Source organism: Grammomys surdaster, unplaced genomic scaffold, assembly GCF_004785775.1.
Source record: "Grammomys surdaster isolate TR1022 unplaced genomic scaffold, NIH_TR_1.0 172, whole genome shotgun sequence".
Lineage (NCBI taxonomy): Eukaryota > Metazoa > Chordata > Mammalia > Rodentia > Muridae > Grammomys > Grammomys surdaster.
The window spans coordinates 6,236,085-6,260,067 of record NW_021604620.1 but is presented as its reverse complement, the minus strand read 5'-3'; the positions used below and the strand labels follow the sequence as shown (position 1 = coordinate 6,260,067).

The window sequence follows — 23,983 nt, the reverse complement described above, 5'->3', positions numbered from 1 at the left end:
GGAGGAGGAGGAGGAGGAGGAGGAGGAGGAAGAAGAAGTTTCCTAGCTTTGGAGATGCTGTGAACCATGACTTGTCTTTCCTATCATTAACTTTATTAAGTATCTACTTCAAAGGTGGACAAAAAAGATTAGGTACCATAAGAAAAATAAAGACAGCTCCAACAGGTCCCTTCTTGTCCAAGGGATTCTGTATTGTAACGATGATAACTTTACACGTGGTAGAGGTCACCATATTTTGCATGAGTGAAGGTATATAGCAGATAGGAAGTGGGGAGGTCTTTTTGGTCAGTAGGAGGGCTTGTTGCTGAAGCATAATGATCTGAGTTCAAATCTCCAGCATCCATACATAGCCCGGCATGGCTGTGTATGCCTCTAAACACAGTGTTGTAAGGGAGGAACAGGAGGCTCACAGGAGCCTGCTGGCCACCAGCTATGCTCTAGGTTCAGAGAGAGAGAGAGAGAGAGAGAGAGAGAGAGAGAGAAAGAGAGGCTGGCCCCTGAGTACACACAGGCAAGCACCCCCCTACACTTGCCTACACACAGACACAAATAAGCAGATAATCCAAATAACCCTCACACAAAGTTCTCTCACACTGTTACTTCACATTAATTTTTGTGTGTATAGTTTTGCCCAATGTAGTCAATCAGTCACCAGTCTAGGTGAGTCAAAATAGGAGTAATGAACACATGGTGTGTGTGTGTGTGTGTGTGTGTGTGTGTGTGTGTGTGCCTGTACCTTTCTGCATTCTATTTTATATGCACATATGAGTTAGATCGGGAGATAGATACAGAAAATTACTGCTACAATACCTGGAAAGGACAAGCAAACCACTGTTTCCAGGTGAGGGTAAACAAACTACAATTTGTGAATAAAACAAACAAACAAAAGCAAAAGTGAGGGCTGGATAAAAGACAGGTTTTTCTAGTCTGTCAGAATAAAACAGTTACAAAGACAGATAAACTCAGCAAGTGGAGCAACTTGCTTTCAAGTACCACTTGAAAACGGGATGCTCTCTCTGCTTATTGTGCCTGAGAAATCATACTGCGCTAGACCCGAGTACAGATGGGTCATCATGTATAGTTGTTTTTTTTTTTAAATGGGAGAAATTACTACTTCTAACCGAGAGTCAAAACTAGGATCCAGATCATTATTTAGGAGCTGGCCGAAATGCTCAAGAGATATTAAGAATCAATGTACATACAATTTGCCTACTCTTCTTCTGGGCCAGCTGACAGACTGTGTTCAAAGATATCTGTGAATTGTTGGAGCGATGCATCTCTTCCATTGGAATAGAGGGAAGGTAATGCTTGAAGGATGGTTCCAGGAGCAGGCCTGGGGTACTCACCAAACAATCCCACTGAGTTTGTGACCATCATAGAAGCAGGCTGTAAGAACACTGTCATAGCAGGTCTATAGACTGCAGACCACCACTGGGTAGGCAAAAGTGGTTATGATCTAAGCCCTGACTGCCTATTGCCCTCTCTCACTCTCTCTCGCTTGCTTCAGCCTTACAACAGGCAGAGCTACAGTTCTCCCAGGCACACAGCAGAGGTACTGGTCTTAGTGTGCAAGCACAGATTGGAGGGGAGCCACTGCCAAGCCGTGGTACTCTGCTCTATATTTAGACTCAGTGAATCCCCAAAATGGCTGGTGTGGGATGCTCAGAGTCAACACCCACCTTCAGAATCCACCATGCATGCAGGAAGAGAAAGCAAAGCCCACAGAGGGGGATATTTTAAGAAGAAGCCTCATATGTGCTTCTCCAGTTTTCATTTTCTTCTTCTATTCATTATTTTTGTGCATGTGTGTGGGACATATACACATGTACGTGTGGTACATGTTCAGGTATATGTATGGCTATGTGAATGTGGCATATGTACACGTGTATGTATAGAAATGTAAACGTGTTGTACGTACACATGTATATGTGGCTGTATGAATGGACATGTACGTATGGCAATGTGAATGTGTTTGGACTTGTTAGAGGAAGATGTTGGATGTCCTGATCTACCACTACTCTGATAATTCCCTTTGAACAAGGCCCTCTTGTGGAACCTGGCCCCTAGGCTGGTAGACAGCAAGCTTCAGAAATCCTCTTGTCTCCACCACTCACAGTGCTAAGGTTTCTGGTATGAGACTTTTTATTCAGCTCATGGATGGTAACTGAGTTCCTCATGTTTTCAAAGCTCTCCAGCTCCATGGTGGTTAATGTTTGTGTGTGGTTTGCTTCATGAGCCTGGGTTTTATTACAGAGTCCAGGTTGGCCTGAAATGTTTTAATTTTGATTTTAACTGTAGTTGATTCTTTATGTGTGCATGTTGAGGGGGTGAGTGTGGCAGACAAGGAGTTGGTTCTCCTTCCACTTTCACCTTAGTCCCAGGAATTGAACTCAGATCATTACTCGGTGCCATTAAGTAGCTGGGCTATGTTGCTAGCTCAAGTTATGTAATCTTATTTTAGGAATATTAAAGGCCAGGAAACATCTCAGATAAAATACCTGCTGCACAAGCATGACCTTGGATCCTAGCTTTTGTGTCAAAGCCAGATGGATGTGGTGGTTGCAAAGCCAGATGTGGTGGTTTCTATAATCCCAGTCCTGGGTATGGGGAGACACAAAGGTGCCTGGATTTCATTGACTAACTCACTGAGTGTCAGTTCATTGAGAGACACTGTCTCAAGAACTGAGGCAGAAAGAAACCCATGAAGACACAACATCAGCCTCTGGCTTCCCCATACACAGGCACCCATTCACCACATAAACAAGTAACACACACACCCTCAAACACACACACAAAGATTTAGCTAATATAAAAATAACACATATGAATCTGTTACACAAAGACAGACAGATAACTAATTAAATTTTATTCTGTCACTTGAACCAAAGTGATACCAGATCCTGCACACACTTTTCTCCTCTCTTCTCATGGTGATGTACTTAGATCCATCTCCAAGGCTTACAGGAAATGATCAAGATCTTAGGAGAGAGAGAATTTGAGAGCTGTGGAAGGAAGAGCACACTGAGAAGGTGTGCTCTGACTTCATACTTATTTCTAACTTCAAAATAGAATTCTCCTCAACAGTTGAAGGCATGTTTACCCCAAGAAAAATTTACTGAAATTTATGAATTGATGTGTATGACAATGGTATCATTATTTTTCCAAGTTACTTTAGTGTGTATTATTGCTTAGGCCCATGCGTATGCTTAAAATGTCAGAGGAGTTTGAGGTCATTCCTTCTATCAAGTGGGTCCCAGGGATCAAACACCTGGCAGCAAGCACCTTTGCCTGCTGAGCTACCTCACCAACATGAGAGGTGTTACTTTAAATAGCTGGTTATTCATATAGCAAGATTATTACTCTCTTCCCTGATCCTTCAAGAGAATATTAAGATCTTAGGGCAGGTTGGTTAAGGTGCACTTTGAGATCTCTATAGTTTAATGCACACACACACACACACACACACACACACACACCAGATAGTTACAGACAATGATCTTCACAAGGGTCATTATTTGGGTCATTAAATAAAACATCTGTGTGAGCAGAGACCAAAGAGCCCTCTTCTTACCCCTCCCCTGGAGATTCCTTACCTTCTAATCAAAGAGTGATCTAGAAATCAATGGTATTGGTAATGCTGGGAGGGGTGGGGTGGGGATTGTTGGATATGCAGTTGTGCAGGCCATTGTTGATCTACTGTGTTAGTCTTTAAATGATAACACGATCCAAAGTGGTCCCTTAGACATACACATTGAATACAGAGCTGTGCAGATGCCCAAGGCAATGGGCAAGATGTTCCACCCAGAAAGTCATCTGCTGTTCTCACGAGATGCCTGGAAGAGCAGGATGCTACCTTATCCAGCCTTTTCTTAACCCCCCAGTTTCCCTACAGCCCCTTCCCAAACTCTCCCAAGATTCCACCTCTGACAGCTACAATACTTTCAAGGTCATACATTCTCTCCCAAGTCAGCCTGCACTGGGCAAGAGCATTTGTTGGAAAATCATTTGGTATGACCAGAAGGATCTCTTCCTACAATCTGGGTTCAAATCCCACCTCTGCTATTTTATAACAATGAGGCCTTACCCACAGAATGGTCAATCCAATGAGAATAATATTACCTAAGGAGAAAACATGCTGGCTGTAGGCACTGAATGAATTTAAATGTATTCGAAGAAGCTGGCTGGGTGCCGATGGCAGTTCTCTCAGCTTCTCAGACTGAGCTGAAATCCAAGACTCTGCTTAATTCAGTCATCTTTAAATACGTGCTCAGAGATGAACATGGTTGGTGTACTCTCTTCCACATAGAATACACTCTTATGTTTTCAAACACATCACTCCTTCGGCTTAAATTTGAGAATGAATGGTCAAAATCACAGAATTGGACTTCCCCCCAACAGTCTACTGAAGTGTAATTTTTTTTGTGCCCTTGTACCTTGCAGCTTTCATGTTTGTGCACTGGAGATACAAACAACCCTGTTTTGTTACAAAGTTCAAATTAGCCCTACATTAATACATCAGAAAAAAGAAAAAAAAACCTAACATTCATTTGAAGAAGCAGGTAACCAATGTGAAATGATTATACAATAAATGTATTATGCAAATCCCAGCAAACATTTCGTGCACACTGGATAAAGAATCAAATTAAAGTCTCATAACCCTGGGAAAATTAAAGTTAGCAAGCACCGAGGTTGCCTTGCCCTTGAACACAAAGGCTGCTAAGGGCAGGCACTTTCCCCGTCATTTCCACAAAACTGAACCATTCTGAAAGTTTTCAGATTAAAATAAGAAATACCTTGGGAGTCATAAAGATCAGCAATATTTTTTAACAGGAATAATTTGGAGCCTCAATTTTAAAGTATTATGAGTTAGAAGGAATGGAAGAACCTCCGTGTCATATTTTCAGACTGATATTCCAGATAATCGGCCATGGGGGGGGGACACCAAAAAGTGAACTACAGGAAGGTATCAGACAGGTGGAGGAGTAGGATTTGGGGGATCAGCAGAGGGGAGCTGGTTTTCAAAGCTTTTCCAAGAACACCTTGAGTGGCAGGCACACAGTAGAACCATGGGCTCCTTTGATTTCCCTTCACCAGGTATAGTAATGGGACACCGTCCTGTACAGCTCTGCAGCCGGCTAACACTGACTCTGTCATCGAATGCTGCAGAGAAACAGTGACCACTAAGAATGATACTGTTGGTGATATGCCCATTGAAGGGCCGAGATCTGTCACAAGCAGCTCTTTAGATCACTAGGCAAGGTCAGGTGTGAAGACGGAAGGCTAGAAGCCACATTCCACATCAGATTTCCACAAAGGGATGGGCACTAGGGCCAAGAACAGTCAGCCCATTAATCAGCAGCTGCAAATCAAGTCCATTTTCTGCCCATCCATTTTGGGAAGCAGGCAGGATGTAAATATAAAAAATATATAGCTATTAATTTAACAGTGCAAGGTGATGCCCTTTGCATTCTAGATTAGGTGATTTGGTGAAAGCAAAAGGTATGTAACTGGGATCCACTCTCCTAAGAGGATGTCGACATCTGATGAGAACACATATTTAACATGAGTGAAAACCTCATGTGTGGAGGAATGACAGCTTATTCTTGAATGGGGTAAAGATAAAGGAGGAAAACTGATCATTTTTTTATCCTCTTATTCTCTCTCTTCTGTGTCTTTAACTACTTTCCATGTTATTGGGTTTTTTTGTTTGTTTGTTTGTTTGTTTTTTGAGACAAGGTGTCTTTCACTGATTCTGAGCCCCATAATTGGACTTAACTGATGGCCAGCAAACCTCAGGGATCCTCTGTGTCTGTCTTCCAAGTGCTGATATTATGTGTTCATTGTGGCATCTACATCTTGCTTTTAACAAGGGTACTGGGTATCTGAACTCAGTTCCTCTTGTTTGCAATGCAAGTACTTTACATGTGGAGCCCTCTTCCCAGCACCCCTCCCCCTGTTTTCTCTTATTCTAAACATTTTTAGCTAATGTCACTGATGTGGAGGTGGAGGAAGGTGTTACATAAAGTAGCCTTGCCATGCGCTATTGAGGGCCTCTTATTCTTCACAGCAAATCTCTCCTGCTCTTCTCTTCTTCTTGGATGCTGCTGCCTTAAGGTGGCTCACTCTCTGTTCCCTCAATGCTCCGCTCCCAGTAGGGCAAAGGTCACTGTACTCATCCCATTCTCCTCCACACATGGGTAGTGTCCTTCACAAAAAATTATATAATTTTTATAGCCTACGTTTTTTTTATTAGCCACTGGCAGAATGTTCAAGGGAAGATATAAACTAATCAAAACCTTCTGATTTTAAGATCAGCTGGTGTGATCCACCCAGTTCTCCGGGACAAACAGATCCCCCCCCCTTACAACAGAAGGGCATTTAAGAAGATGACATCGAGATTACATCTCGATCTGTAGGCATGTACTTTTGTATAAAGCAAGGAAAATAATTGGTCATTCATTCATTCATTCACTCACTCAGCACTCATTTGGTTGCTTTTTGTTTTTGTTTGTTTGTTTGTTTGTTTTCAGAAAAATTCTCACTTTATAGTCCAAGGTAACCTGGAAAGCAGTATCTTGAAGATCAAGTAAGTCTTGAACTCCTGAACAAATCAAAGTAAATATTTAACTTGAAGACGTGGAAGATGCCAGATGTGACGTAACTAAGACTAAAAGTATAGTTTCGTCACATGCTAAGCAACGATCCTTTGGCTGATGGCCCTGGTGTTCTAAAGATCCCTAAAGATGATCAGAATTAGATCTCCCATCCAGGAACACATACCTGCATTTACTGGTGAGCACACACACACACACACACCACACACACACACACAGTCCCCTGAGACATCTGTCTTAGAATGTGTCCCAGATGCCTGGCTGGAGATTTCAGCCTATCAAGGGAAAGGTCTTTGCTCTAAATATGCCAAGTGGGCTCTGGAAGCAAAGATGTCAGATGTCTAAACCTTTCTATGCTAGGTAGTCAGCTTTTTTTATTTTTAATAACTCAAGGATTTACCTGTTTTGTTTTCAGGGGTGTTTTCCCTTTCCTGCTGTTTGCTTGTTGTGGAGTTAGTTTTGATTGTTCTTGAGGCAGGGTCTCATGGAGCTAAATGTTGCCTCAAAGTCACTACATAGCTGAGAATGATCTAGAACTTCTGATTCCCCCTTGTCCCTATGTTGCCAGAGATGGGTGAGCTCCACAAAGCCCAGTGAATCCAGGGCAGGCAATCAAACCAGGGCCTAAGGCTCTCTAGACAAGCTCTCTCCAACTGATCTACAACCCCAGCTTAGTCACTGGAGTTCTGTGCTATGGGCCTTTCAGCTGAGATCACTAACTCATAGCTCTCAGATCAATAAAAGGCTAGTTTCCAGGGCCTGCTTCATGTCCTTGTTTATTGTGACATAACTAAGGTGTCTGGGAACAATATCACTCAGCTGCTGCAGGAAGAAAGCAGGTAAACTCCTGACTCATTTTGAGAAGAGAAAAAATCTAAAAATCCAGATGACAAAGTAACACTCTGTAGAGAGAGCCAGGGCGCATGTGGCTCACAGAAGGACAAAGACTGGGAAATCCTGTCCTGCCCTTAGACACATGATCTTGGAAATGTGTTCAAGCACACACAAAAGCACATCTCAGCATAAGCCAGAGATGATGTCATTTCGTAACTTTTATACTTATTTATATTAATAACTTGGTCTACACCAGCTCCTGTAATCCCTTTTCTACAGGATACCAAAAGTCTCTAATCCACTGAAGGAGTACTGTATAAAATATAAATAAAAGTTTGGAAAACAATTTAAGTTCAGGTATCTAATCTGCCGATGAGGGGAGGCTAAGCTCCAGTTGCCCTCGGGTCCCCTTTGTGCCAGAGTCCTCTCTAGATGACTGGTACGCAGCTCCCGTGGACATGAGTGGCACACCAGAAACTGCAGCATCAAAAGCAGGTTCAAGAAAGCAGGCCCTGCAGCCTCAGGAGGGAGGAGCCAATAGCTAGCAGAGGGAGCTGCAACCTGAAGCCAGACAGGGACACTTCAGACCTATGCCTGAGGATGTTGCGCATTTCTGATGGATGGCAGGACCAACTCACATGGAGCTCCAAAGCTGACCTGCCTGAGCTGACATTCCTTTAGGACAGATGCCACATTGGAGTGGTGAGTTACAGCCGAGGAGCAGTGTGCCAGCAATTTCCCTTCTACAAGGGAGATCACAGCTCCTGCTGTGAGCTAGAGGGCATGCTCTTCCATATCCAGAATGAAATGAAAATTTATATGACAATGGAAACAGCCAATGTATACTTTGTGCAGGGCATTGTGGTAGTTTCTTTATGGTTCATCTCATTTAAACCCTGCAATTCTTTAAGAAAAATAGGTTTATTCACTTTATTTCATGTGTATAAGGGCTTTGCCTGCATCTGTGTAGACATGCACATCAGGTATGTGGCATGCAGTGCCCTCAGAGGCCACAAGAAGGTGTTGGGTCTCTTGGAACTTGTGTTACAGAAAGTTCAAAGGGGACATGTGGATGCTGGGACTTGAACCCATGCACTTGAACCCATGTACCTGGCTGAGCAGCTAGTGCTCTTAATTGCTGAGCCATCTCTCCAGCACTTTAAAATACTTTATAGATATCATTTCTCTGCTCTTGCACAAAGGTAATGAGAGAGCTAAGTTTTACTTATTATTCCTTTCCACATGAACAATGTGAAAGTATGCAGCTAGTTTCTGCAAGACACACACATACACCATATATCGACCTTATGTGTGTGCATATAATCATTACATAGATACATTCTGTGATATACACAAATACACATATATAAATGTATTTCTGTAATATATGAATATGTTCTATAATATATATTCTGTAATACATAAATATATGAATATATTCTATAATATATAATCAAATATGTATCTGTATTAAAATATACATATATCATAGAATATATATTATATTTAAATATTTAATGGTTTTATATAATGACAACTATAAATTAAGAAACACCTTTTAAGAAATTTACTTAAATTATAATATTTATACAAGAAATAAGCAACAACTTTAAAACTTACCTGTTGGTCTTTAGTAATTGCTAAAATGTGAGCCCTCCAATAATACTGTGTGGATGACTGAAAATATATTAAAACATCCAGCAAAGCATGAAAATATACTAAAACACCCAGCAAGGAATAATTAGTGGTATAGACCCCTCCCTTTGTTAATGCAGACCAGAAGCAGACAAGTTTTCCTCAGTGATATACCTAAACTCAGACAGATGAGTCATTTAGGAGAGATTCACGATCTGAAAAAGTGTCTGGAATCGGCAGATGCTCAGTAGTGGAACTAATATACTAAGGCTGGCCAGCAATCATCTTGGATGACAGGGAGTGCTGTCATGTGTGGATTGGCTAAGAATTTTTGGATGGGATTTTACCGGTCAACATGTATCTTTTTCCATCCACATCTTGTTAAGTAATAAAAGTGTCCTGGCTTAGGTGGAGGAACAGTCAGTGTTCTGAGTTCCTTGTGGGTCCCTGGCCAGGAGGTCTGGGTGTGGGATGGGAGAGGAGCAGTCTCTGCATGCTTGGGCAATGTTGCTCAGCAGTATCAGGGGACAAGACTCCTGGTCTTTCATGCTCCCCAGATCAAGTGTAAAAACCATCATCTACTGAATGATTAAATGTTCCTGTGGTGAACAGTTGTGTGTGCTGTGATCTACTGCCCCAACGTGAACCCAATGGACTGGATCTAAGACCATAAAGTAAGTAGATTCTGTCGGAGTTTTGCTTACAGTGACAGAAAGCTAAAACGATCTATAAATCACTTAAAATGGTGTCGGGCACATCACTGTATCTGTACGTTAGGCAACACTTACATTTTTCTCTTAGTGAAGACTTGTCTTTAGAATTATAAATATAGTTGAGAGCTCAGAGGGTAACGTGTTTAACACATGGGTATGAGAGCCTGAATCTTACCTCCTGAACCTCCTGTAAAAGCACGTGGAGACTGTACCCACAGTTCTAGCATGTCCACAGAGGGAAGTGGAGGAGATGGAAAATGGGTGCTTCCCTAGAAGTTTACAGGTCAGTCAGTCAGTCAGTCAGTCAGCATGTCTGCTGTGCACAGTAGGTCATGAGAGAACCTGCCTAAAACCAGGTAGAAGGCTAGGACCAACACTGGAGGCTGATGTCCAAATATGCACTGTGGCATATAAGTATCTGATCGTTCTCTCTCTCTCTCTTCTCTCTCTCTCTTCTCTCTCTCTCTCTCTCTCTCTCTCTCTCTCTCTCTCACACACACACACACACACACACACACACACACACACAAACACCATACACATATACAAAGGGAAACAGTAAATGAAATAAAATCCACTTCTAACATTCACACAAAATTGTGGCTCCTTGTAAGCTTTAAGGTTGCCCTGAAGACATAGAGACCATATTTAATCAGGATTCAGAGTCAGCAATGCATAATCCTACTTCTCCCTTTAATAAATTACTGAATGATCCTAACTTTTAACCTAACTGGGCCATGTTTCATTCCCTATGTTTATTAAAGGAAGCTAACAATATCTTTAAGTATTCCGTTTTCTAACTTGGCATTTCATATTAAAATGTTTGACTTCCAGCCCCTTCATTACAGGGAAGTACTTATTCTGGTGAAGGCATTTTAAAAATACCGTTTATAAATTAAAAGCAGATTGAATTCTAGTCAAGCTGGCATTCCTCTTTTACAAATCATGGCTCTAATTCTATTCTTGACATTTGTTGAGCAAAACATTCTACAATTCTCGAAAAGAAATAATGACAAACTTAAATTTTAATAGCACTCTCCCCCATCCCCCGTTTCTGCTGCCTTTGAGAATTCTTTTATTGATGTTGTACAGGTGCCTTGCTAGCTTGCATGCATGTCTGTGCATTGTGTGCAGTGCTCCTAGAGGCCAGAAGGGGGCATCAGATATCCCTGGAACTGGAGTTACAGACGGTTGTGAGCTACCGTGTGGACGCTGGGAATCAAGATCTGGTCCTCTACAAGAGCAAACAGGGCTGTTAAATAGAGCCATCTCTTCAGTCTCAAATTTCAGAGGCCTTGTTTACAGCTTGTCTTCTATGTTGTTTGGTTCGAGACACAGGTTTATACGTGGGTGCATTCATACCATTTTTGCTGTTGTTAAGTTGCCAAGTATTTCCAAAAAGGTCTCCATACTTTTCGTGTCATTCGTATCCATGCAAAACATGCAAGGCCGTAAGAAGTCCATGACGAGGGTTAGTAAAAGATGTAATGCAACCACAGGGCTGGGAAAAGGAAGACTCTCTGGCTGAGAAAACATTTAATTATAAAAACCCAGATGGGCTTTTATTTTTGTCAGACAGTATTTGTTTGGAAATATGGTGTCATCAGCTTTCAAAATGCAGGAAACGCCATGTGCCGTTTGTTCGCCACTGCGAGCAGATGCACACAGATTCTCCCTCTGTCGCCGTTCACCAACACTGAACTAAAGCATCTCGGTGTTTAAACTTCAGGAATGATCACGCGCGGTGGAATGCTCTTAGTTTGGTGAAGACGGAGATGAGTGAAGATGGAATGAACTGGGTTGAGATCAGCTCTTGAGACATGAGATGTCTTTGCATCTCCCACAGTGCTTTATGCTGCCTAGGCACCTTATAAAGTTAGCCAGATCAAGTACTTTATGGACTAGAAAGCATAAGTGCATAAACTTGTTAAAATGCTAAGTAGATTTTGTTTTTTCTAAGCTTTAGTGATTTCTACTTAAGCATGATTGCGTGCCAGGTAAATGCCCTCAGGGGCCAGAAGAGGGTGTCAGATCCCCTGCAGCTGGGGTTACAGGAGGTTGTGAGATGCTTGACACCTCTGGGAGCTGAACTCTGGTCCTGTACAGGAACAGCAAATGCCTTTAACTGTAGAACCAGATCTCCGTCCCTTATGCGGATTTTGGAAAGATAATCTTCGTTTTGGCTCACAACCAGGAAAATCTCAATAACTATCCGACATATTTTAGTCAACGATTCATTAAAATCATTCATTCATGTTACTTTAATAAATGCCAAATGAAGGACCATTTCACTGTGTGAACTAATTACTCTGCGGAACAATAATGACTCTTTAACACGGCTCTATGTGCAAGTAAGTGTGGAAAATGCTGGAAAGAGAAACGGTTACCTTTACATTCAGCACTAAGACTTTTCAGAAGTTTTAAAGTGTCTGCACACAGTGTTAATTCTTAATAAAAGATGAAAGCACCAGAAGGCAGACTCTAGGGGCAGACTTGCTAGGCGGAGAATTCCTGGGAACCTCAGCAGGAGGCAGAGTTTGGACTGGGCTGACAAATGGGCCTTGATTGGTCTTGTTTTTACCATAAAATTAATTCATGACTATTTAACAAATACGGAAAATAAAAATTAAGTAGAAGACTTTCCCTAGAGGTAATTAATGCTAATAATGTTCTTTTAAAATATCTTGACAGTGTTTTAACTTTCCATTTCAACTGTCCTTGTTAAGGAACATGATACATAATTATTTTTTTTTCTCTTCGGGCTGTGTGCATATGCATGTATATGTGTGTGATATATGTATGTATGTGTGCATGAGTGTACAGGAGTGAGACTGTGTGTCTGAGTGTATGAATGTGTATGCATGAGTGTGTACATGTGTGTAAGAGTGTGTATGTTTTCATGTGTATGTATGTGAGCGTGTATATGTGAATATGTGGGTATGTGTGTGTGCATGTGTGTGTATGTGTGTATATGAATGTATGAGTGTGTATGTGTGTATACATGCGTGTATGTGTGTGAGTGTGTGTGTGTGTGGCCCAGGGTTCCACATAAGATGTCTTACTCAAATGTTTCTCCAAATTTTTTCATTTATTTTTAGACGGGGTATCACTGAATCTGGAGCTTCTCATTTCAGCTAGGAAGGCTGGCCCTGAGTCCCTGGAATCTAGCCATCCTCCCCTCAACCTCCCTAACCTGCTACCACACCCACCTTTGCACAGGTGCTGGGGATCCAAATTCAAGTGTTCATGTTTACAGAGCAGGCACTGTACCCACTAAGCCCTGACCCCAACCCCATCCACACACGGTCACATGCTCATCTGTGTAGTATTGTGCTTTTGTGACTCTTTCATGGTGTTCTCTAATCTCCACAACATCAAACAAGCCAAGACAACTGAGACTCAACTCCCCACCATAGTGGACAGGGCACCAGCCTCTCTCCAGTTCTTTTAAATCTGCATCTGAGGGGACCAGTGTGTGGTCCCCAGAAAATGCCTGGCTATTCGTTAAACTTCAGTATCAGTCTACAACTTCTTTATGACTAATCTCAGGGGCTGACGCCAACAAATAAGGAAACAAGTTTCATGTATCTCTCACACTTTCTATGTGACCATGTGGCAAGAGCCTTACACTATAAAGGCAGGTCATTTGGGTCCTAAGAAGTCACTGACACATTTCAGAACCTAGCCCAGTTTTAGACTAGGAGTTCCATGTTGTGGAAAGAATAAGCTTCCTTGAGCTCTGAAGCATGGCCTTGCAGATCATCAGAGAAGTGAATGCCAACTGCCTGATGACAAGCCCACACTTCTGCTTCTCCCCAGTTACCTGTCCTTTCCACACAATTCACAGATGTGCTTCAGTGTCTGCTAAATAACTCGGGTGAACTATGATCAACCTCTGCCATCTTGTTTCTCCCTGCCTCCCTATCCCCTCACCTCACATCCAGGAACAAGTTTCTTCAATTATATCTTCAGTCATACCTTCTGCCCCAGTGAACTCACTCTGGAAGTTTCTATTTTAATTTGCATCTGCTTCATTGGCCCTGTGTATCTAATACTCTTTTCTTCTCTCTGTGTGAGAGCATATACATGTGTATGAATGTGTGAGTGTGTGTATGCATGTGTGCCCGTGTGTGCATGTACATGTGTGCACATGCGTGCAGGTTTTGCATGTGTGCATGTGTATGCATGTGTGTTTGAATGTATGTGTGTGCCAGTGTATGCATGTGTGCATGTGTATGTCTGTGTGTAAGTGTGTGTATATGTATGTGTGTGTTTACATGTGCACCCACTCACATGTAGAGGACTGACTTGAAGGCATTTTATTTTGAAACTATGGCTGTGGTTGTGACCTCCCCTGCTGCCCAGGTTATCTCCTGAGTACCCTGTTCCATCCCAGCTTGTGGCCTTGACCCCACATCCTGTCTTCTTTTCATCTTGTCCTTTTGTCCCTTCCTCCCAGCTTGTTCCACTTTGTGGCTTTCTTTTCCTGTTTGCCAAAAGCAATGTCTTCGTAAATCAGATTATGTATGATAAACAGTCTCCTAGATTCTCCCTGGTTCCTGTTATGAATAAAGCTCCGAGGCTGCTCTCCCTCCTCTCTCCAGGAGGCTGCTCCTCCTCACTTTGGCCACTACATGGTTTTTATGTGTTATCTTTTTTAAAAACTGTTTAATCAAAATTAGGAAAACACAACCCAGACTTGGTGTTTATAAACGGTTGGTGGGTTTCCTTTGGCTCAACGTTTTTCTTTAAATACTGGAGTTCAAATCAACCCCATCCCTGGCGTACGGCTGGATCATTTACAGGGCTGAATGGTCACTTTGAACGGATCTCCTTGGTGGGAAATTACGATTCTCTCCCTCCACTGTGTTTCTGCCACTGAGCCAAGCAAGTGCTTTTAAACCTCCAGCTCCAAATCCTGTCTTTCTCCCGTTCTCACCTTTTCTCTCCACCTTAGCACTTCAGCTGTAAGCACTGGACCTCCACACAGAGCTGTCTTTTGTATAACCTCAAAACTGCATCCAGTCTCACTCAATGTATGGATACAGAAAGGATCTTGTCAGTCACAGCACGGCTGCTCCTTCAGAAACAATGCCATTCAGAAGAATGGCCTGGTGGCCCATGCCTGCGATCCTAGCATTCCAGAGGCTAAGGCAAAGTGATGGCTGTAAGGTCAAAGCCAGCCTGGGTTACAAAGTCAGTCCAGATCAGCCTGAGTCAAGGAGTGAGACTTCATCTCATAAACAAACAATCAGATAAACAAACAAAAGGAAAAACAAAAAGCAACCAAAGAAACCAAAACAAAGACAGTCAAACAAAAGAACTCAAACCAACATCCACACAGAAGCCTGTTATCTCTGTCCTGTGAGTCACAGTGTCATTTTAGTTGACAGGAATATTTTCTTTCATTATGCTTATCTGCCTAGGGCTTGTTTACCCAGCTCATGGGGGCTGCCAACTCAGAACACATCTCTGAAAGGTAGGAGACAGGAAGGATACTTCCAACAAAAGCTCTGTCTCAAGTGTTCCTTGAGGCACCTGGCAGGACGGGTAATTATTAAAAGCCGCTGCAGGAGGCTCTTGGGAAGGTTTGCTGTGTTTGGCAAGGACAGAGAACCACTGGAGTGAAGCTGTCAAGCCAGGTTAGGAACTCCCAAACTTTGCAGGGGGCTCTAAAACGTAAGTCACACCCTAGCAGAGGAGCCTGGCTTTCCCCTTCACGCAGGAGAGAGCCATTGGGTCAGAGGCAGTGCTGGGCAGAGGGAAGCAAGCACTCCTGGCTCTCTAGGTAAAGTTGTTCCTATGAGAGAAATTTTAGAAAGATGTCAAACGGAATGACAGACACTGCAGCAGATTGTCCTTCAGGGTATGAAAGTATTTAAGAGTGTCATTTAATGCCACAGACTACATGGGCATAGTCTAAAACCAGAGAGTCTTCAGTTTACTGCTGGGCAAATCGGGGCATCCATTCTAACAGGTTTCAGGGAGAAGTGGGAGGTCCCCCACCACATGGTTGATAAGTTGCTTTTTGTCAAGTTCCCTCTGATTCTTCAGCCACACAGTAAAGGTGGGACAGAACTGGTTGCAGGGACACAGGTGTTGTGGGACATTTTGATGTAACAGGTCCTTGGAAGAGGTTAGAGAGGTGGCAGAGCATGTGGCCTGAGTTCTTCAGAGCAGTTGTTCCTCACTTAACAGATGCTTAGCCTAAAGATCACTCAGGGAAGACTAGTTGCTGATGCTGGCAGCTGGACACAAAGCCTACTCGGGTCTGAAGGAGCTCACAGAAGCCGTATAGGTACTCTGGGTGTCCCTGTAAATAGCTAGCTTATCCGTGTCTGCTCTCAACTGTATCTACTGAGTCATTCCCAAGGAATGGGGATCCAGTGATGCCAACAGAAATGCCAACTGGCCTGAGCAAGCAAGGAAAATGGCCTTCATTTTAAAAGCAGTGCTGAAATAAATAATTATACTAACTTAAAACAGACTCAGAGGATGAAAACATGCACAGCCAAGCCTGGCAGCCTGGGTTCAATTCCTGAGACTCACAAGGAGGAAGCAGAAAACCACTTCTTGCATTTTGTCTTCTGACCTTTAGAAACATGACATGATACTGTTCACCACTTCGCCTCCGATCAAACAAACAAACAAACAAATAATTTTAAACCACCATGAAACATTTTTTTCCTTACAGAAAAAGATACTTCACCAGGCCATAAATGGGTTCTTCAATTATATGGGAGCTGACAGACTATTATCTGCTTTGGCAGAATAAAATGTATTTGAGTGTGTGTGTGTGTGTGTGTGTGTGTGTGTGTGTGATCATTAATGGAACTTTCAATATGTCTTCAAATTAAAATGTTTGTACAAGTGCTAAGTTCCAAATGTATTCCGGTTTTCTCTCATATTTTATTTTAGGTAGAGGGGTGGAGGTGCTGCAGAGCTGGGTCACTGGCTGCAAGTAGCTGAACTTTCAGAAGAGCCGGATTCAGTTACCAGCACCCACACGGCAGCTCAAACCATATATAGCCCTAGTTCCAGAATATCCAAAACCCTGACCTGGCCTCCATACATATATACATGCAGGCTAGATATCCACACATATAAAATAATATTGAAATAAATCTTCTAAAGATAGATAGGGAAGAAGAAGGAACTGGCATTACTATAACTTTGCAAAAGACCTCAAGATAGGTCTTCTAATAAACAAAGCATTGATTGCTTGACTGATTGATGATTGACTGATTGATTGCTTATGTGGACTTCCTCCATGAACAGATTCTAGCTCAAGGTGATGAAGCTTCAAAATAGCAGCAGCCTATCCCATCCGCTGGAGGCTTTCAATTCATGTACAGATTCAGAAATAAATCTCAACGGGCTCATCAATGTCTTCTCAGAAGCCAAGATTTAAACTCTGTCTGCCAAGGTGACTGCATGCCATTGAGCTGTGGAGAAGTAAACACAAACTGAAGGAATGAGCTAACAAGCTGCCCTAAAACTCAGGCAGCAAACCCAGCATCGTTCAGAGAGAAGATTCTCTTTGTCTCCCCAACCAGGGCATACCTCATATTAGAACAACCTCCCCCAAGCTCTGTTCTAAACCTGTCTCTCTTCATCTCAAGACCACCATCACAGAAGTTCAAACCCGTGTGTGTGCTCATTTGTTTACACATGTGTGTGTGTGTGTGTGTGTTAATGGTCACAGGAATCTAAACCTGTGTGCGCATGCGCATGTGTGTGCTCCTGTGCATAGGGGTGTGCATGTAGATCAGAGATCAACCACTAGTGTTCCTAGGAAGATGCTCTCCTTGGTTGTTTGAGATGGAGTCTCTCACTGGAATCTGGAGTTTACACTTCGGCCATGCAGGCTGTGAGCTACCCCAGGGATTCAACTGTTTCTACATCCCCAGTGCTCCCAAATAGGGCACATATCACCATGCCTGCCATTTTACTTGGGCGTTAAGGAGAAATTCAGGTCTTGGCTCTTATGCCACAAGCACTTCCCCTAGGATTTGATCTTCTCTGCCCCCCAAACACTTTCATATAGATTAGCCTGCCTGGATCTCGTGAGTCTAAATGACTCTGAAGGATGCAGAGTTCCCTGTGTCTGTGACTGACTTTGGATCCTATTCCTTTATTTTTGCTCTTGTCCAAAAAAAATCCACATCCTGGTGATTTATCTGCCTTGAACAAGTTTAACTTTTGATTCACAAAATCTCCATAAACCCTGCCTTCCTCATGAAGCCTTTCCCTCCTACACAGTTAGAAGCCACCTCATGACCCAGCGATGTCACACAGCATCCCCTTTGTCATGTGTCCACTCGCCTGGCTTGTCTCACTTCTACTGATAAGTCCTTCTGAGATACACACACTGGCCATTATTATTGTAACTGGATCTTATTTGACATACGCTTTGGCAGCGTTGCCTGCTATAGCTTAAAAATTCCAATCAGTGTCCTCTGTCCAGAGCTTCATAACTTCCAGGATGTCTTGAGAGGGAGAATCCACAGAGCAACCAAAGTCATTGGTCCTCCCTAGTGAGCCTCACCTACCAATCTCTCTTCATATCCCAGTCCAAGGAAACCTATAACAAGACAGCATTTGTAAGTTAGTCTAGCTAAAACCTACCAAATGGGAGATAGTCAGAGAGGCCTTTTGAGTGTATCTTACTAACTTGTGAATTAAAACAAAATTGTTTTACATTTCCCAAGAAGCAATATGCAATCCATCTTATAGTATTGAAACATTTCCTATAATTATTTTTAGATTTTAAAAAAATTAATTATGTGTATGTGTGTATGTGTGTGTGTGTGTGTGTGTGTGTGTTTGTGTGTTGCAGGTACTCTCAGAACAGAACCCAGAGGATCTCCTGGAGCTGGAGTTACAAGAAGATCAGGGGCTACCTGATATGAGGGCTGGATGCTGAACTTGAATCTGCTGCAAGAGAAATGCCTGCTCTTAACCCAATGACCCATGCCTCCACCCAAGTGTATTTTTCTAAAGAGCCCATCAGGCACTGTCCTGTTAGCTCTACTTGCAGATGCAGAAACTGAATAGGCTCCTCATGCTTTCATATGTAGTCAGTAGTAAAACAAGGGTGGGAACTTGGGGGCTCATAGCTGCAGTGAGTTTTTAGGATTACCGTTTCCCTGCAGAGAAGATGCACATTCCACATTTCTGTTTGATGCACGACTTCTGAAAACTTAACTGAAACAGTTGTCGCCTCCATTTCTGAGGTGCTGAGGACTGCAACAATTGCTCTCTCTCTCTTTTTTTTTTCCTTCAATCAACCACCAATAAAAGTTGCTAGGAAAGTTTCAGGGAGAAAGCTCTCAGACCCGCATGGCTGCGTTCACTATTTTTTGCTTAGAGATAGCAATGGATGCATTTTATTACCTATTAACTTTATACTCAGTGTGCTTTAAGGAGAAATAAAAATTTCCTCTGAATACTTATGGAACTCAAGAACCCAAATGAAAAGAAGGCCAGGCGATTTTCAGAATAATGCATAGGGAAGATTCCAGAATACAAAGACTGCTTTCTTCAAAGATTTTGTCAATTCAAACCTGCCTACCCATGGTGATTTCAGTCTTACAGCAAATATTATGAGGCTTTGACATAATTTCCAGAAAAAGCAGGTTTCACTGAGAAGGTATAGATTTTCTTTTCATATCCTAAGGAAACTTGCCCACCAACTCCAAAAAACTCCCTTCCTGTAGCCATTGTCTGCTGTGTGGAGAGCTTTCCAGCTTCAGTCTCTATAGTGGGGATTCATGTTGTAGACACAAAAGGGAAGAGAGTTTATTCTTCCCCTTTAATGCTGATGGCTCCAGGAGCCAGCTGAGTTGGGTCAGGGAACTGAGTTTGTTTGTAGGATTGCCTACAGAGGCTAGGCTTCAGAAAGCTGTGGTCATGGGTGGATAGGGCAGGACCTTCTGCACTGTTCCACTCATCTCAGCAATTGCTTGACATCAGCAGGGGCAGCAAAGAGCTGCTTCTTCTGATACCTGAACTGGTATCTTCTGGAAGAACAGGAAGTGCTTCTAACTGCTAAGTTATCTCTCTAACTCTTAAATGTTTTCTGTAAATTAGGTTTTACTTTTGCATTTGCTGACTAATTTTTGCTCTTGCCAATTGGTTTGAAACAGTGTATAATCTACCATAAAATGCTAACTTCAATAAAGGAAGTAACAAGGAAGCTATACTAGAAAGTCCAATAAGAAATATATTCAACATTATATAATCATCCATTATCCAGAAGTTGGACACAACTTCTGGAGATTTTGTTTCAAAAGTTTCTCATAGAAAATTGAACAAGGTATTCTTGCCAGCACTCACACAATCACTGAAATAAAAGAAATGTAAAAATTCCAATGTGACATGACTGTTCTCCAAGTTTGTTAAGTCCCAGAAAACAAAGGCCAAAGATACTTTCACAAATAAAATATTGGATAAAAAGAACTTAAAAGAAGCAGAGAATCTCAAGAACTGAAGAAGAGCAGATCACTAGCTTAAGGAAGATATGAATTAGGTCAGTAAAGAGACAGAGATTTTGAAAAGACAAGCAAATATTAGAAATGTTTACAAAGCAAATTATGATAATCTGTGGAAACCTCACCAACAGTACAGGAAAAGCAGAAGGAATAATTTTAGGCCTTTAAGATGGGGTTCAAATTAGACAATCAAAACAATATGACATAAAACTTAATTATGAACATAATATGAAAGAAACCTAGGATATGATTAGCAGACTTTACTTACATATGTTGGTGAAAAAAAATGTACCAAGGTTTAGACCAAAAGCATATAAAATCTACTCATAGAACTATAGAACATTTCCTAAATTTTGGGAAGGGTGTGAGCATCCATATATCAGAGGCATTTAGAATTCTGATCCTGGCCTTACATATAAGTAAGATGCAAGGGCAACATAACAAAATACACATTGAAAACTTTAAGAGGAAACAAAACCAAACCCAGTATAATAACAGCAGAGTTTTCTGCAGAAGCCATTAATTATATGAGCTCATGGAGTGATGTAAGTTAACTCCTGAATTAAAACAGAGAAATCTATTTACAAAAGGCTATCTCTAGCAATGCTCTCCTACACAATCAAGGACAGACACAGAACTTCTAAACTAGACTACAAGAATTCATGACTCATAAACTAGCATTGCAGAAGGCATTTGAAAGTATTCACACAGAAAAGATAAACACCATCACAGAATACAAGAAAGAAAGATTGTCACCAGAAAAATAGATAAACAAAAACCAAGATAAGGTCAGATATTGATAAAAACAACACACCACAGGATTTCCTACACACTAGTTGATTTTAACTACAGCTGTAAATGGTCTTAAGTCTCCAACTGGGAAGAAGAATTAGCTAAAAAACATGACTCAACATTTTGCTGCCAGCAAGAAACACACCTCACTAGCACAGACCTGCACAAATGGAAAGACATGTGGAACAACATTATATTGTGAGTCAATGGAACCTGGAAGCAGCAATATTTATCTCTAACAAGGCAGACACTGAGAGAAAATTACTCAAAGGAGACTAAGAAGGTCACTACATACTAGTAATGGGAATGATAGATCAAGTAGCTACAAGGACTACAAAAACCTAAAAGCAAATTCCTGTGCATTCAATTTCATAAAACAAACACTATTGGTATAAACAGACAGAGAGATACAGAAACAAGAATAGTATTATGTTGCACACTGTCATTAAAAGAAAGGCAAAGATAAAAAAGGAACAATCAAAAATAATTCAGAGTTAAGTTGATTAATTTATACCATGGTTTAGTAGCCATCCATAAATATTATATCCAATGTGTATAACATTCTTCTAGACTAGCATTGCAGAAGGCATTTGAAAGTATTCACACAGAAAAGATAAACACCATCACAGAGTACAAGAAAGAAAGACTGTCACCAGAAAAATAGATAAACAAACAAAAACCAAGATAAGGTCAGATACTAATAAAACAACACATCACAGGATTTCCTACACACAATGTGTACAACATTCTTTTCAGTACATGGAACTACCTCCAAAAGAAATAATATCTTGAAAACACAAAAAAGTCTCAACAAATATAGAAAACAAGAAGTAATTTTTGAACACTACGCAAATATATTAGAACAAAAATAAAAATTAACAGCAACAAAATTTATACAAATGCACGAGGATTAAATAATCATATTTTAAAGATCAAAGGATTATTAGAGTATTAATGGTAGATGTTTTAAAATCTCCTAGAACCAAATGAGAATGAAAACACAAAACATCAAAATCAGTAGAGCATTGTAAAGGTGGCTCAAAGATGGAAGAATTTACCTATAATTCTTTACATTAAAAAATATGAGACATCTCAAATAACTCAATTAATAGCAAGCCCAACCCCAAACCACTAGAAAAAGGAAAAAAAAATCAGACCTGAAAATTAATGAAATAGATTAAAATAATATTGAAAAAATTGATGAAATAGACTATTGTTTCCTTGAAAAGATTGACAAACTCCTAGGCAATGATAAAGAGAACACCCCCAATCAATCAAATTGGATACTACATATATATAATGTAACAGTTATTACAGAAATAAGAATCATTAAGTATTATATTGATAACTTATATTCTAATTTATTTGAGGATCTAGGAGAAATGGTTACATTTCTAGACCACATGTCTTATCAGAATTGAACTAAGATGGTATTCAAAACCTAAACAAAGCTGTAAGAATAATGGAATAATAAAAGTTGCTTCCCTCCATATGTATTTATATATGTGTGTATGTATATATAAATTGTGTACATATATTTTTTCCAGGACTAGATGGATTCACGCTGAAGTTCACCAGACATTATAATAGTGATACTAGGTCTTCTGAAACTACTCCATAAAATAGAACAGGAGCAAGGCTTCCTGAACTCATCTCAGAGAGATCATAAATAAAATAACACCTACAAAATAAATCAGAAACAAGTCTTTCTGAATTAATCTCATGGAGATCATACATAATCCTTAGATTATAAATCATGAACAAGTCTTTCTGAGCTCATCCCATGGAGATCATATATATATAACCTTTACATAACAAATCAGGACAAGGACATAATTTAAAAAAAAAGAGAGAGAACAAATTTTGTGGAAGAATATAGGTGTAAAACTTATCAATTAAACAAGTGCAGTACAAATTTACACCACATTAAAGAAGAACACACATCAGGACCAACATGTTCTCAGTCCTGGAATGCAAGGATAGTGTCATACATGCAAAACACCAATACCATAGAGTTCATTGATAGAACTGAGATTAAAAATAGGATGGCCATCTCTGTCCATACAGAAATTTGTCTTTGAAAACATATAAGCATTTCTTTGTGATGCAAGCCTTAAAGACACTAGTTGCAAAAGGGTTTGGTCAATATAATAAAGCCTATATATGTGAAGCTGTCAGTCGGTGTCCTGCAGAAGAGTGGAAAACCAAAGTACTTCCTTTAAAATCAAGACTGAGATAAGAGGAGTCACTGTTGCCAGGGATATTTGTTAAAATAGTTTACATTTTTGATAGATCAATAAAGCATTATGAGTGTAAGCAATACACTTTTGGAAGGAAGAAGTAAGATTGTCCCTTGTTTTGAAAATCTCAATTCTATAGTTAGAGACCCCAAAGCTTCACCAGAAGGCTTTCAGACTTGACAAACAAATTCAGCCAAGTAGCAGGAATACAGAAAAATCAATAGTTCTTTTATACGACCAAAATCATCCTGCTGAGGAAGAGATCAGGAAAGCAATACCATTTATCACAGTCTTGAAAAATAAAATATCCAGAAATAAACTTAACTGAGGAAGCTAAAGACCCTTGTAAAGAATGTGAGGACTCCTTGTACTGCACCGTTGTTGATTGTTAATCTTTCTAGAGAGTAAACTGGGGATTGCTGGGGAGTACCTATTCTTATGGTAGGTGTAAGCAGAAAAATTATAGTTTAAGTAACAAGGTATGAAAACAGAAGGTCAGAAAATTTGCACTCTATTCTCTGTACTACATCATTCCCATATTACAGGGAGGGGGGAGGAAGAGGGAGAGAGAAAAGGAGAGATGGAAAGAGAGAGGGGGGAAGGAAGGGAGGGAGGGAGAGAGAGAGAGAGAGAGAGAGAGAGAGAGAGAGAGAGAGAGAGAG

At 40.9% G+C, this 23,983-nt stretch overlaps 1 protein-coding gene across 3 annotated transcripts in view; it reads right to left on the bottom strand.

The window, feature by feature from the left end:
- Positions 1-23,983, bottom strand: part of Rbms3 (RNA binding motif single stranded interacting protein 3) — a 656,597-nt gene that overhangs the window by 376,287 nt on the left and 256,327 nt on the right. For all 3 annotated transcript variants that reach the window (XM_028767340.1, XM_028767342.1, XM_028767343.1), the window contains exons 4-5: positions 19,656-19,676; positions 13,006-13,018 (exon numbers count right to left, since the gene is read on the bottom strand). In XM_028767340.1, the coding sequence (XP_028623173.1) occupies positions 13,006-13,018; positions 19,656-19,676 (34 nt within the window). The remainder of the gene's footprint in view (positions 1-13,005; positions 13,019-19,655; positions 19,677-23,983) is intronic.